Raw genomic sequence first — 14,263 nt, 5'->3', positions numbered from 1 at the left:
TTTCTCCACTTCCGCTCTGCCTTTCTGCAATTTCTCTTTAATTGATTAGTTTCCTCACTCATCCAAGGGGCTCTCTGTTTGGATGCAGCCTTTTTCAACTTTACTGGAGCTATGGAATCAATGGTGGTCCTTAATTTGCTATTAAAGTTATCAACTAAATCATCACAAGAGGGAGGCAGAATAGGTGATGGAGTATTGTTTATACTCTAAATAAAACCAAGTAGGTCCATCCCCGTTTTGTTCCATTGCTTTCTTTTAGGAAAGGTTTTACAAATGAATCGGCGGAATGAATACACCCCTGATCACCCGCACGCACACACAATACATTTTCACAAACAGCATCACTTTGCTTGTTCTATCATTTATTCTCGCATCTACACATGCTCTTCCTCTCACATTTTCCCTTTGCATGTGGACTTCAGTGCACAACACAACAGCTGTCTGTGATCAGGCGAAAAAACCTCTCCATGCCAAACCTTCGTATCATAACCGCTAACCCCTACACACGGCCTACATTGTTGTCACCATATTAGCTAACGTCATATTCAACATAAATACTAGAACTAGCGTGTTAGTAAACCCATAATCCAATCCATCTGTACAGTGTACAGGAAGCTGCTTAGCAGTTACACTGGCGGGCCATGGTGGCAATAAATTAGTAAAACCAAAAGCTTACCTTGACTTGGAAGAGTTGGTTTGTTGGATAGCCTTAGCCAGCTAGCTAACATAAATAGTATTCCTCTCTGTTTGAGTCAGATTGTTGAGTAGGCTAAATACAACTAAATATATCTCTCTCTCTCGCTCGCTAAGTGAAAGCAATACAGCTCTCTCTCTCTCTTCTCCTTAATTTATGAAGGAATTCATTTGTTCAAAACTGTCTCTCTCTCTTTGTCAAATACTCATCACATTTTATGCACTTTAGCGCTAGCTAGCAGTAGCTTATGCTTTCAGTACTAGATTCATTCTCTGATCCTCTGACAACATGTCAGTTCATGCTGCAAGAGCTCTGATAGGTTGGAGGACGTCCTCTGGAAGTTGTCATAATTACTGTGTAAGTCTATGGAAAGGGGGTGGGAACCATGAGCCTCCTAGGTTTTAAATTGACATCAATATACCCAGAGGAGGATGGAGAATAGCTGTCCTGCGGCTACACCATGGTGCTTTCCTAGAGTGCTGTTGAGGCTACTGTAGACCTTCATTGCAAAACAATAAATCAGTTATTTATAAAGACGGATGGCTGGTTTCTCTGGTTGACATTGATGGGATTAATAGTGATGGGAGTGAGTACTTGAGTACTCGAATGGATGTAAAATCTCGATCTTTAATCAGACTCGAGATACACTTTTTTTTTATACTGTAAAACTATTTGGTGGAATGTGCTTTGTGGCTGCCCGAACATGCAAGTCAAATGTTGTCCATTTGTTCATGTGCATTTGTACAATTAAAAAGAAACCAAGCCAAGCATCAGTTCTCCCTAAATACATTTTCCCCTCCGTGTCTTACTGACTCAATTGCGTTGTGACCACTCCCTCTATACACGCATACTCAGTGCGCTGCATAAAAGTTCCCATTAGACCTACAGAAATAAAGGCCTGTACATTTTTTATAAATAATCTAAGTGATGGGATACACAAGTTACATACCTTGTCAAATGACGACAGTTTTGTTGGATTGTACTATATTTGCCTATTTTTTTTAAATTCAAGCTCTGTCAAGTTAGTTGTTGATTTTTTCTAGATAGCCATTTTCAAGTCTTGCCATAGATTTTCAAGGAGATTTAAGTCAAAACTGTAATTAGGCCACTCAGGAACAGTCAATGTCATCTTTGTTAGCAACTCCAGTGTAGAGTTGGCCTTGTGATTTAGGTTATTGTCCTGCTGAAAGATGAATTCATCTCCCAGTGTCTGTTGGAAAGCAGACTGAACCAAGTTTTCCTCTAGGATTTTGCCTGTGCTTATTTTTATCCTAAAAAACTCCCTCGTCCTTGCCGGTACCCATAACATGATGGAGCCACCACCAAGCTTGAAAAATAATGTGGTTCTCTGTGATGTGCTTCTACACCTGCATTGCTTGCTGTTTGGGGTTTTAGGCTTGGTTTTCTGTACAGGACACTGAGATATCAGCTGATCTAGGAAGGGATATATAAATACATTTGATTTGATGATGTGTTGGATTTGCCCCAAACATAATGCTTTGTATTCAGGACAAAAAGTTTATTTGCCAATTTTCTTTTTTACTAATCTGTGCCTTGGAAAACCTCCCTGGTCTTTGTGGTTAAATTTGTGCTTGAAATTAATTACTTGATCGAGGGACCTTACAGATAATTGTGTGTGTGTGTGGTACAGAGAGGGGGTAGTCATTAAAAAAAGAATGTTAACTACTATTATTGAACACTGAATGAGTCCAAGCTATTTATTATGTGATTTGTTAAGCACATTTTTACTCCTGAACTTGACCAAGAAATTTGAGCTTTTTATTTAATTTGTTTTAAAAGATCCACTTTGACATTATGGAGTATTGTGTATAGGAGGGAGGGAGAGATCTGCTAATATGTTCTCTATTCACACTGCACAGATTGTTAGTTTGGTTTCACAGACACTGCTGAAGTCACATTTCGTAATTATTCAGTACAGTTTAAACAAGTGTGATGCTTGTATCTTCGAAGTGTCTGCCACTAATTTCTTTCTTTACTGCTGCTGTCCCAGTGTAATTGGATTTAGCCATTTGCAGGGACTATCAACGTGACAGTGCTTATTGATCCCCCACTGGATTGTATTTGACATGTGAAGGTGAGAGCTCAAACTACAGTAAAGGTCGAAGCCTATTTTATTTAAACCATATAATCCCATAATTTGGGCCGGCACAATTACCATATACCCGTGTATCGGACGGTTATGGATGAAGAAGATGGATGAAGACCGTCATGAAAATAAAATAACTGTAGAGTGAACAGCTGACTGAAGACGTGACGGCCGGGCGTTCATGCTGTTGAGTCAGTTTCTGCGGCAACATGGACTCAACAACGTGATGAAACGTTATTGGTCGTTGCTGGAAAAAGCAAGGTGGTTAGTAGCAAACGAGCACACACAGAAAGGTGCAAGCAAAGTGCAGCAGCGGCACTCATAGAAATAACATTTATAGAACTGGCTTGGAACCTCTAACCCTGGCAATTTGACTGGTAAACTCATGGGTACACTCACAATGGCTGCCTGGTATTGTGATGCACTAATTTTCATGGTAATGTAGAATGTTTGTTCAAATTATGTTAGCTGATGTGGCTCATGCAATGGAATGTTGAATCTACAAATCACAGCACATCTTGATGGGTACACTTCCTGCTTTGCTCCTATGTGTACAGTCGCAATGGCTACCAGTCCACCCATTATGCCATGGTTAGTGCTATCCGGAATTCTTGGGACATCCCCACCCTAACCTTAAAGGGATACTTCAGGATTTTGGCAATGAGGCCCTTTATCTACTTCCCCAAAGTCAGATGAACTTGTGGATACCATTTTGGGGTGTGTTCGTAAATTCACTTTTGTGCGCTCAGAGTGCGCTCAGAGTGCGCTCTGGGTGTTTTTTTGCTAATTCCAGACACATGAGAGACACACTCTGATAATTTTACTCGCACTAGCAGAGCTGGTTAGGCTGTTTTCATGTTATCCAGAGCGCTGGTGACTGTAACTGTGCTGCTGGCAGCAATTTAATTATGTATTTTTGCCAACGTTTATTGACCCTTACAAAGGATTGCAGTTTTGAAACTGAAGTAAAAGTGCAGTAACTGCAGTCGACTGTTGTATTTTGGACACTAAAATAACTGTAGGCTAGCCTTACTGTGTTGTGTGAGCATCTGGCCTCTGGCAACAGGTCTAAACCTTTATGGCACACAGGTGTGGACTAGCCAGGTAATTAAAGGGTCAGTACAGGCCAGCAGGGTTCAAGCCCCTCTCCATCTTGTCTGCCTCGATCGCTACAGCCTTTGATTCTTATTTATAATGCATATCCTGAAGACTAAACACTACAACATTTGTTTGACAGCGGTGTTATTAGTCATTGTTTTGAAATGTCGGGACATTTTAGATTATCACTATTCAAATCGTCTATCTCTCAACCTGTGGCTGTAGCTTTCAGTTGAGTTGAAAGCTGTCTGATCATTTGAACTATAGCATGAGTCCCCCTAAATGGCAATGGCCTGACTGAATGAATGGCTGTGTGTGCACAGTTTTATGGTATGTTGAATCATGTTACCATGACTAATCACATTTTGTATTTAGTAAAGAGTATGCATTGGATTCTTGAACATAAGTGTTTTAGCTCAGTGATCAGTTTATTAGGTACACCCATCTAGTACCGGGTCGGACCCCCCGTGCCTCCAGAACAGCCTGAATTCTCTAGGGCATGGAAACGTTGCTCAATTTGTAATCAAGTGACCTAACATGTGCCAGGAAAACATTCCCCACACCAGTACATCACCGCCACCAGCCTCTACTGTTGACACCAGGCAGGATGAGGCCATGGACTTACGCCAAATCCTGACTCTGCCATCAGCATGATTTCCCAGGAACCAGGATACATCGAACCAGGCAACGTTTTTCCACTCTTCAATTGTCCAGTGTTGGCGATCGCGTGCCCACTGGAACCGCTTCTTCTTGTTTCCAGCTGATAGGAGTGGAACGTCTGCTGCAATAACCCATCTGTGACAAGGACTGACGAGTTGTGCATTTTAAAGATGCCGTTCTGCACACCACTGTTGTACTCTGCCATTATTTAACTGTTTGTGGCCTGCCTGATTCTTGCCATTCTCCTTCGACCTCTCGTCAACAAGTTGTTTCACCCACAGGACTGGCGCTGGCTGGATGATTTTGGTTGGTCACACCATTCTCGGTAAACCCTAGACGATCATACCATGTTTAAAGTCGCTTAGATAACCTGTCTGCCTGCTTTATATAGCAAGCCAAGGCCACGTGACTCGTTGTCTGTAGGAGCGAACTATTTTCGCGAACGGGGTGGTGTATCTAATAAACTAGCCACTGAGTGTATGATAACCTTGCTGGCATGGCATTCAAACATCACAGTGCTGAGCATATGCCATGATCGACTGGAGTCCACCTTTTGAGATAGACTGTTGTTTTGTAATTGTCTGAGCTGAAGAATAATACGGCAGGATAACACGCTGCATGTTCTTTATGATTGAACCTCAACATTCTTGCCACATTACTGTATCCAATCTCTATATTGGCTGCTGTGGTTGACCTTGTGATCCAGTGTGAGGTGTCATAAAATGGTACCTTTTCAGTACACACACTGGTGGTTGGTCCCGAGGCTGTGGAGGCAGTTGATCCCCAGACAGATTAGGCTGTAATCAGAAGTCTCTGTGGGCCAGGGCTCAAGCAGCACATCTGGGCTCTCCTCTCCTCAGGGTGTTTGAAGGATGGCTGGAGACAGAGACAGGGTTTCTAACAAAACATCACTGTGAGAGGGAGAAAACAGTCATTGATGTCATATACAGTTGGAAGTCGGAGGTTTACCTACACCTTAGCCAAATACATTTAAACTCAATTCCTGACATTTAATCCTAGTAAAAATTCCCTGTCTTAGGTCAGTTAGGAGCACCACTTTATTTTAAGAATGTGAAATGTCAGAATAATAGTAGAGAGAATATTTTATTTCAGCTTTTATTTCTTTCATCACATTCCCAGTGGGTCAGAAGTTTACATACACTCAATTCGATTTTGGTATCATTGCTTTTAAATTGTTTAACTTGGGTCAAACGCTTCGGGTAGCCTTCCACAAGCTTCCCACAATAAGTTGGGTGAATTTTATTCCTCCTGACAGAGCTGGTGGAACTGGGTCAGGTTTGTAGGCCTCCTTGCTCGCACATGCTTTTTCAGTTATGCCCACAAATGTTCTATAGGATTGAGGTCAGGGTTTTGTGATGGTCACTCCAATACCTTGACTTTGTTGTCCTTAAGCCATTTTTCGTAACTTTGAAAGTATGCTTGGGGTCATTGTCCATTTGGAAGATCAATTTGCGACCAAGCTTTAACTTCCTGACTCATGTCTTGAGATGTTGTTTCAATATATCCACATAATTTTCCTCCCTCATAATGCCATATATTTTGTGAAGTGCACCAGTCCCTCTTGCAGCAAAGCACCCCCACAACATGATGCTGCCACCCCCGTGCTTCACGGTTGGGATGGTGTTCTCCGGCTTGCAACCTCCCCCTTTTTCCTCCAAACATAACGATGGTCATTTTGGCCAAACAGTTCTATTTTTGTTTCATCAGACCAGAGGACATTTCTCTAAATAGTACAATCTTTGTCCCCATGTGCAGTGGCAAACTGTAGTCTGGCTTTTTTATAGCGGTTTTGGAGCAGTGGTTTCTTCCTTGCTGAGCGGCCTTTCAGGTTATGTCAATATAGGACTTTACTGTGGATATAGATACTTTTGTACGTGTTTCCTCCAGCATCTTCACAAGGTCCTTTGCTGTTGTTCTGGGATTGATATGCACTTTTCGCACCAAAGTACGTTCATCTCTAGGAGACAGAACGCGTCTCCTTTCTGAGCGGTATGATGGCTGCGTGGTTCCATGGTGTTTATACTTGCGTACAATTGTTTGTACAGATGAACTGGTACCTTCAGATGTTTGGAAATTGCTCCCAAGGATGAACAAACTTGTGGAGGTCTACAATTTCTTTTCTGAGGTCTTGGCAGATTTCTTTTGATTTTCCCATGATGTCAAGCAAAGAGGCACTGAGTTTGAATTGACTCAAATTAGCCTATCAGAAGCTTCTAAAGCCACGACATCAAAGGCACAGTCAACTTAGTTTATGTAAACTTCTGACCCACTGGATTTGTGACACAGTGAGTTATAAGTGAAATAATCTGTAAACAAATGTTTGAAAAATTACTTGTCATACACAAAGTAGATGTCCTAACCGACTTGCCAAAACTATAGTTTGTTAACAAGAAATTTGTGGAGCGGTTGAAAAACTAGTTTTAATGATTCCAACGTAAGTGTACGTAAACTTCCGACTTCAACTGTACATACAGTTCTGTAAAATACTGCTATGTTTATATATGACAATTGCATTTCGTCACACTGGATGGAACATATTCATTTATAGTCTCATTACCAAAATAACCAAACACAGCCATGATTCCAGGTTAGCCAGTTGATCACAAATTTGGGAGACAGCCTGGTCTCTGAGAGTTGTCCATCTTGAAAATGCCCCTGTCTTGTTTAACAACAAAGAAAGTGTTATGTATGTTTCCATTCAAATGCCATAAATCATCCTTAGCCTCTCTTAAGAATTCGCTGCCTGATATTTTTCATACGATATGGGTTATGAGGATCATAGACAGCATTGGTTATAGATCGCGGGGCTTCATAGGCAGTGACAGGCTGGTGTGTTTTGTGATTGATTTATGTAGCTTAAAAGCTCTCCTGTTATTTCATATGATTTACTGTCAGATAAAACAGCTGCTCCTCATCCTTATTGGATGGGCCTTGGGATGAGACGCCGATTTGGAACAGGGCCATAAATTACCCCTCTCTCTATTGGCCTGCAGTGAGGGGAGAGTAGAAGGGTTGTGCTGCCTGCTATAGGGATGGGATGAGGGATCCCGGGCTTGTATCACTGGGAAAGACAGAGGTGCTTTTGGAGATCAATCTTAAAAAGTCTCCCTTTGTAATACACTCGGTGTGTAACATTGATCATACTCTAGGCCAGAGTGTAGAGGACCTTATTCTAGTCTAAAAGATTTATTTGTGTATAATGACATTCTTGAAACATGACAAGTGCTTTGAAGTTTGTCTAATTTCTCTGAAGAATGTGAAGGAGTTGGAGAATGTGTTTCTCATGTTCCCACATCTATTTCACCAACTAAAATATGTATTCGTTTGAGCTTATGTCTTTGTTTGTGATTGAGTGAGACAATTGACACAAGTTGTAATGCTGTAATTGTTGTTTGCATGTGTTTAATCTAAGGACACATTGACTTTAAACTACCCTCTGTCTGCTCATAGCCATCCTCTCTTTCTTCTATTCTTTCCCTCTCTGCTCTCTCATTTTTGTCAATTGGACCTCAAAGGAGTCCATCTTGACATTTTAGCGTGCCTGATGTCTCAATGAGTCTGACAAAGTCGATTTCTGTCTGTCTCCAGGTTCGACTACCAGGAGCTGCTTCATAACTCCAGCTTCTGCCTGGTGCCCCGCGGTCGCAGGCTGGGCTCCTTTCGCTTTCTCGAGGCCCTCCAGGTATGTGGTTTGAAGTTTCCCCAACAAAAAACCTGTCTCTCCAAGGCTCCTTGCGTCTCCAAGTGGTTCCCTTGGAAACGGGGGCTAGTCGTCGGCATGACAGCCAGGGTTGGAGCCTGTGAGTTGTGCAGGCCCTGCAGTCTGCCAGGCCTGATGCTTGGGTTATTGGTATTGACAACCTGTCATCTTTTCAGAAACAGCTGCAGAAGAGTTCTGTACTATAGATACAGAAGATACCTATTTTTATCTCATCACCTCCCACTTTCATTAACACCTGATCTCCTCCTCTCAGGCATGTTTATTTGGACTGACAGTAGCGTCCCACTGAGCCTTTATAGAAGTATCTTAGAATTGTTTATTACTTAGAACTATCCCATTGTAGATGTACATCTGTCTCTATATCGACAGAGGAAGTTATTATGGACATTCTGAATCAATGTAGTGTGGTATCACATCCAGATACACTGAGGCCTGCATGGCTAAAAGTGAAGAATTTTTACCTTTATTTAACTAGGCAAGTCAGTTAAGAACAAATTCTTATTTTCAATGACGGCCTAGGAACAGTGGGTTAACTGCCTGTTCAGGGGCAGAACGACAGATATGTACCTTGTCAGCTCGGGGGTTTGAACTTGCAACCTTCCGGTTAGTCGAATGCTCAAACCACTAGGCTACCCTGCCGCCCCGAGTGAAGGAAGTAGCCTAGTCATTTCTACCCCACTCTGTACAAATCAAATCAATCAATCAAATGTATTTATAAAGCCCTTCTTACATCAGCTGATGTCACAAAGTGCTGTACAGAAACCCAGCCTAAAACCCCAAACAGCAAGCAATGCAGGTGTAGAAGCACAGTGGCTAGTCCCTAGAAAGGCCAAAACCTAGGAAGAAACCTAGAGAGGAACCAGGCTATGAAGGGTGGCCAGTCCTCTTCTGGTTGTGCCAGGTGGAGATTATAACAGAACTTGACCAAGATGTTCAAATGTTCATAGATGACCAGCAGGGTCAAAGAATAATAATCACAGTGGTTGTCGAGGGTGCAACAGGTCAGCACCACAGGAGTAAATATCATTTGGCTTTTCATAGCTGATCATTCAGAGTATTTCTACTGCTCCTACTGTCTCTAGAGAGCTGAAAACAGCAGGTCTGGGACAGGTAGCATGTCCGATGAACAGGTCAGGGTTCCATAGCCACAGGTAGAACAGTTGAAACTGGAGCAGCAGCACGGCCAGGTGGACTGGGGACCGCAAGGAGTCATCAGGACAGGGAGTCCTGAGGCATGGTCCTAGGGCTCAGGTCCTATGAGAGAGAGAGAGAAAGAAAGAAAGAAAGAAAGAAAGAAAGAAAGAAAGAAAGAAAGAAAGAAAGAAAGAAAGAAAGAAAGAAAGAAAGAAAGAAAGAGAGAGAAAGCGAGAGAATTAGAGAGAGCATACTTAAATTCACACAGGACACCGGATAAGACAGGAGAAATACTCCAGATATAACAGGCTGACTCTAGCCCCCCAACACATAAACTACTGCAGCATAAATACTGGAAGCTGAGACAAGAGGGGTCGGGAGACAGTCTGACGATACCCCTGGAAAGGGCCAAACAACAGGATATAACCCCACCCACTTTTCCAAAGCACAGCCCCCACACCACTAGAGGGATATCTTCAACCACCAACTTACCATCCTGAGACAAGGCCGAGTAAAGCCCACAAAGATCTCCGCCACGGCACATCCCAAGGGGGGACGCCAACCCAGACAGGAAGATCACATCAGTGACTCAACCCACTCAAGTGATGCACCCCTCCTAGGGACGGCATGGAAGAGCACCAGTAAACCAGTGACTTAACCCCTGTAATAGGGTTAGAGGAAGAGAATCCCAGTGGAGGGAGGGGAACCGGCCAGGCAGAGATAGCAAGGGCGGTTCTTTGCTCCAGTGCCTGTCCGTTCACCTTCACACTCCTGGGCCAGACTACACTCAATCATAGGACCTACTGAAGAGATGAGTCTTAAAGACTTAAAGGTTGAGACCGAGTCTGCGTCTCTCACATGGGTAGGCAGACCATTCCATAAAAATGTAGCTCTATAGGAGAAAGCCCTGCCTCCAGCTGTTTGCTTATAAATTCTAGGAACGGTAAGGAGGCCTGCATCTTCTGACCATAGCGTACGTGTAGGTATGTGCGGCAGTACCAAATCAGAAAGATAGGTAGGAGCAAGCCCATGTAATGCTTTGTAGGTTAGCAATAAAACCTTGAAATCAGCCCCTGCCTTAACAGGAAGCCAGTGTAGAGGGGCTAGCACTGGAGAAATATGATACAATTTTTGTGTTCTAGTCAAGATTCTAGCAGCCGTGTTTAGCACTAACTGAAGTTTATTTAGTGCTTTATCTGGGTAAACAGAAAGTAGAGCATTGCAGTAGTCTAACCTAGAAGTGACAAAAAAGTGACTGCATATAAGATAAACAGAGAGTAGCAGCAGTGTAAAAGAGGGGTTGGGGAGGCACACAATGCAAATAGTCCGGGTAACCATTTGGTTACCTGTTCAGGGGTCTTATGGCTTGGTGCCGACGTGGATAACAATGTCCCTATACTCTCTACACTCGCCAGTTTTAGCTTTAGCCAGCACCATCTTCAGATTAGCCTTAACATCGGAAGCTCTCCCCTGGTAAACAGTTTATGATCGCTGGATGATTCGTTTTAAGTCTAATACTGCGGGTAATGAAGTCACCAAAGATTAGGGTTTTCAATTTGTCATAGCTAATGGTGGGAGGCTTCGGCGTCTCAGAACCCATAACGGGAGGAGTAGAGACCAGAAAAGGCTCGGCCTCTGACTCCGACTCGCTGCTTAATGGGGAGAACCGGTTGAAAGTTTCTGTCGACTGAATGACACCGGTTGAGCATTCCTACAGCATTTCCTTCCAGAAGCCATGAGAAGGTTGTCCGGCTGCGGGGACTGTGAGGGGGGGATTTATACTACTATCTGCACTTACTGGTGGCACAGACGCTGTTTCATCCTTTCCTACACTGAAATTACCCTTGCCTAACGATTGCGTCTGAAGCTGGGCTTGCAGCACAGCTACCCTCGCCGTAAGGTAATCGTTCTCCTGTATATTATGAGTACTGCTATTGCAATTAGAAGGCATCATGTTAATGTTACTACTTAGCTTCGGCTGGTGGAGGTCCAAACGAACCACATCCAGATAAAGCGTCTAGAGTGAAAAAGTTGAATGAAAAAATTTGAGCGAGGGAACAACTAAAAATATAAACGTAATTAAAAAGTAAAAAACGTAAAGTTGGTAGGTAGCAAAGTAAGGTTAGCAACAAAACGCACAGCAGCAAGTAAACAAGTCTATAAGTTGTGTCAAATCAAACTTTATTTGCACATGCGCAAGTGTAGACCTTACTGTGAAATGCTTACTTACAAACCCTTAACTCTTCTTGAACTGCACTGTTGGTTCAGAAAATATTTACCAAATAAACTAAAGTAAAAAATATATATAAATTATAAAAAGTTACATGATAACGAGGCTATATACACTGGGTACCGATACCGAGTCAGTGTGTGGGGTACAGGTTAGTTGAGGTAATTTGTACATGTAGGTAGGGGTGAAGTGACTATGCATAGATAATAAACAGCGAGTAGCAGCAGTGTACAAAACAAATGTGTGTGTGTGGGGGGGGGGTCAATGTTATAGTCCGGTGGCCATTTGATTAATTGTTCAGCAGTTTTATGGCTTTGGGGTAGAAGCTGTTAAGGAGCGTTTTGATCCTAGACTTGGCGCTCTGGTACCGCTTGCCGTGCGGTAATAGAGAAAACAGTATTTCACTTGGGTGACTGGAGTCTCTGACAATTTTATATGCGTTCCTCTGACACTGCCTATTATATAGGTCCTGGATGGCAGGAAGCTTGGCCCCAGTTAAGTACTGGGCCGTACGCACTACCCTCTGTAGCGCCTTACGGTCAGATGCCGAGCAGTTGCCATAACAGTTGGTGATGCAACTGGTCAGGAAGCTCTGAATGGTGCAGTTGTAGAACTTTTTGAGGATCTCAGGACCCTCGCAAAATATTTTCAGTCTCCTGAGGGGGAAAAGGTTTTGTCGTGCTCTCTTCACGACTGTCTTGGTGTGTTTGGACCATAATAGATCATTGGTGATGTGGACACCAAGGAACTTGAAACTCTCGACCCACTCTACTACAGCCCCGGGCCTGTTCGGCCTGCCTTTTCCTGTAGTCCACAATCAGCTCCTTTGTCTTGCTCACATTGAGGGAGAGGTTGTCCTGGCACCACACTGCCAGTTCACACTGCCACCTCCCTATAGGCTGTCTCATCGTTGTCGGGGATCAGGCCTGCCACTGTTGTGTCATCAGCAAACTTAATGATCGTGTTTGAATCGTGTTTGGCCACGCAGTCGTGAGTGAACAGGGAGTACAGGAGGGGACTAAGTACACACCCCTGAGGGGTCCCAGTGTTGAGGATCAGCGTGGAAGACACGTTGTTGCCTAACCTTACAACCTGGGGGGCGGCCCGGCAGGAAGTCCAGGATCCAGTTGCAGAGGGAGTGTTTAGTCCCAGGGTCCTCAGCTTAGTGATGAGCTTCGTGGGCACTATGGTGTTGAATGCTGAGCTGTAGTCAATAAACAGCATTCTCACATTGGTGTTCTTTTTGTCCTGGTTGGAAAGGGCAGTGTGGACTGCGATTGAGATTGCGTCATCTGTGGATCTGTTGGGGTGGAATGCGAGTGTGTCTAGGGTGTCTGGGAGGATGCTGTTGATGTTAGCCATGACCAGCCTTTCAAAGCACTCCATGGCTACCGATGTGAGTGCTACGGGGTGGTAATCATTTAGGCAGGTTACCTTTGCTTCCTTGGGCACAGGAACTATGGTGGTCTGCTTGTAGGTATTACAGACTCAGTCAGGAAGAGGATGAAAATGTCAGTGAAGACACTTGCCAGTTGGTCAGTGGATTCTTTGAGTACACGTCCTGGTAATCCATCTGGCCCAGCGGCTTTGTGAATGTTGATCTGTTTAAAGGTCTTGCTCACATTTGCTACCGAGAGCATTATCACACAGTCATCCAGAACAGCTGGTGCTCTTATGCATGCTTCAGCGTTGCTTGCCTCGAAGAGAGCATGAAAGGCATTTAGTTCATCTGGTACTCTCGCGTCACTGGGCAGCTTACTTCTGGGTTTCTCTTTGTTGTCCTTAATAGTTTTCGAGCCCTGCCACATCCGACGAGCGTCAGAGCCAGTGTAGTAGGATTCAATCTTAATCCAGTATTGACGCTTAGTTTGTTTGATGGTTTGTCTGAGGGCAAAGCAATATTTCTTATAAGTGTAAGGATTAGTGTCCCGCTCCTTGAAAGCAGCAGCTCTAGCTTTAGCTCGATGCAGGTGTTGCCTGTAATCCATGGCTTCTGGTTGGGATATGTATGTACGGTCACTGTGGGGACAATGTTGTCGATACACTTATTGATGAAGCCGATGACTGAGGTGGTATACTCCTCAATGCCATTGGATGAATCCCGGAACTAGCAAAACAGTCCAGTAGCGTAGGATCTGCATTATCTGACCACTTCCGTATTGAGCGAGTCACTGGTACTTCCTGCTTTAGTTTTTGCTTGTAAGCAGGAATCAGGAGGATAGAATTATGGTCAGATTTGCGAGCTTTGTATGCATCTCTGTGTGTGGAGTAAAGGTGGTCTAGAGTTTTTTTCTCCTCTGGTTGCACATGTGACATGCTGTTGAAAATTTGGTAAAACTGCATTGAAGTCCCTGTCCACTAGGAGCGCTGCTTCTGGATGAGCATTTTCTTGTTTGCTTATGGCCTTATAGAGTTGGTTGAGTGCTGTCTTAGTGCCAGCATCGGTCTGTGGTGGTAAATAGACGGCTAAGAATAATATAGATGAGAACTCTCTTGGTAGGTAGTGTAGTCTACAGCTTATCATATGGTAGTCTACCTCAGGCAAGCAATACCTCAAGACTTCTTTAATATTAGACATTGCACACCAGCTGCTATTGA

At 43.6% G+C, this 14,263-nt stretch overlaps 1 protein-coding gene across 1 annotated transcript in view; it reads left to right on the top strand.

Annotated features, from left to right (window-relative positions):
- LOC115107751 (exostosin-1-like) overlaps nucleotides 1–14,263 on the top strand; it is a 306,697-nt gene that overhangs the window by 235,361 nt on the left and 57,073 nt on the right. The window contains exon 3 of the mRNA XM_029631363.2: nucleotides 8,169–8,262. Within this exon, the coding sequence (XP_029487223.1) occupies nucleotides 8,169–8,262 (94 nt within the window). The remainder of the gene's footprint in view (nucleotides 1–8,168; nucleotides 8,263–14,263) is intronic.

This window comes from Oncorhynchus nerka, linkage group LG24 (assembly GCF_034236695.1).
Source record: "Oncorhynchus nerka isolate Pitt River linkage group LG24, Oner_Uvic_2.0, whole genome shotgun sequence".
Lineage (NCBI taxonomy): Eukaryota > Metazoa > Chordata > Actinopteri > Salmoniformes > Salmonidae > Oncorhynchus > Oncorhynchus nerka.
Note: the sequence above shows the minus strand (reverse complement) of the source record. Positions and strands in the feature narration are given on the sequence as shown.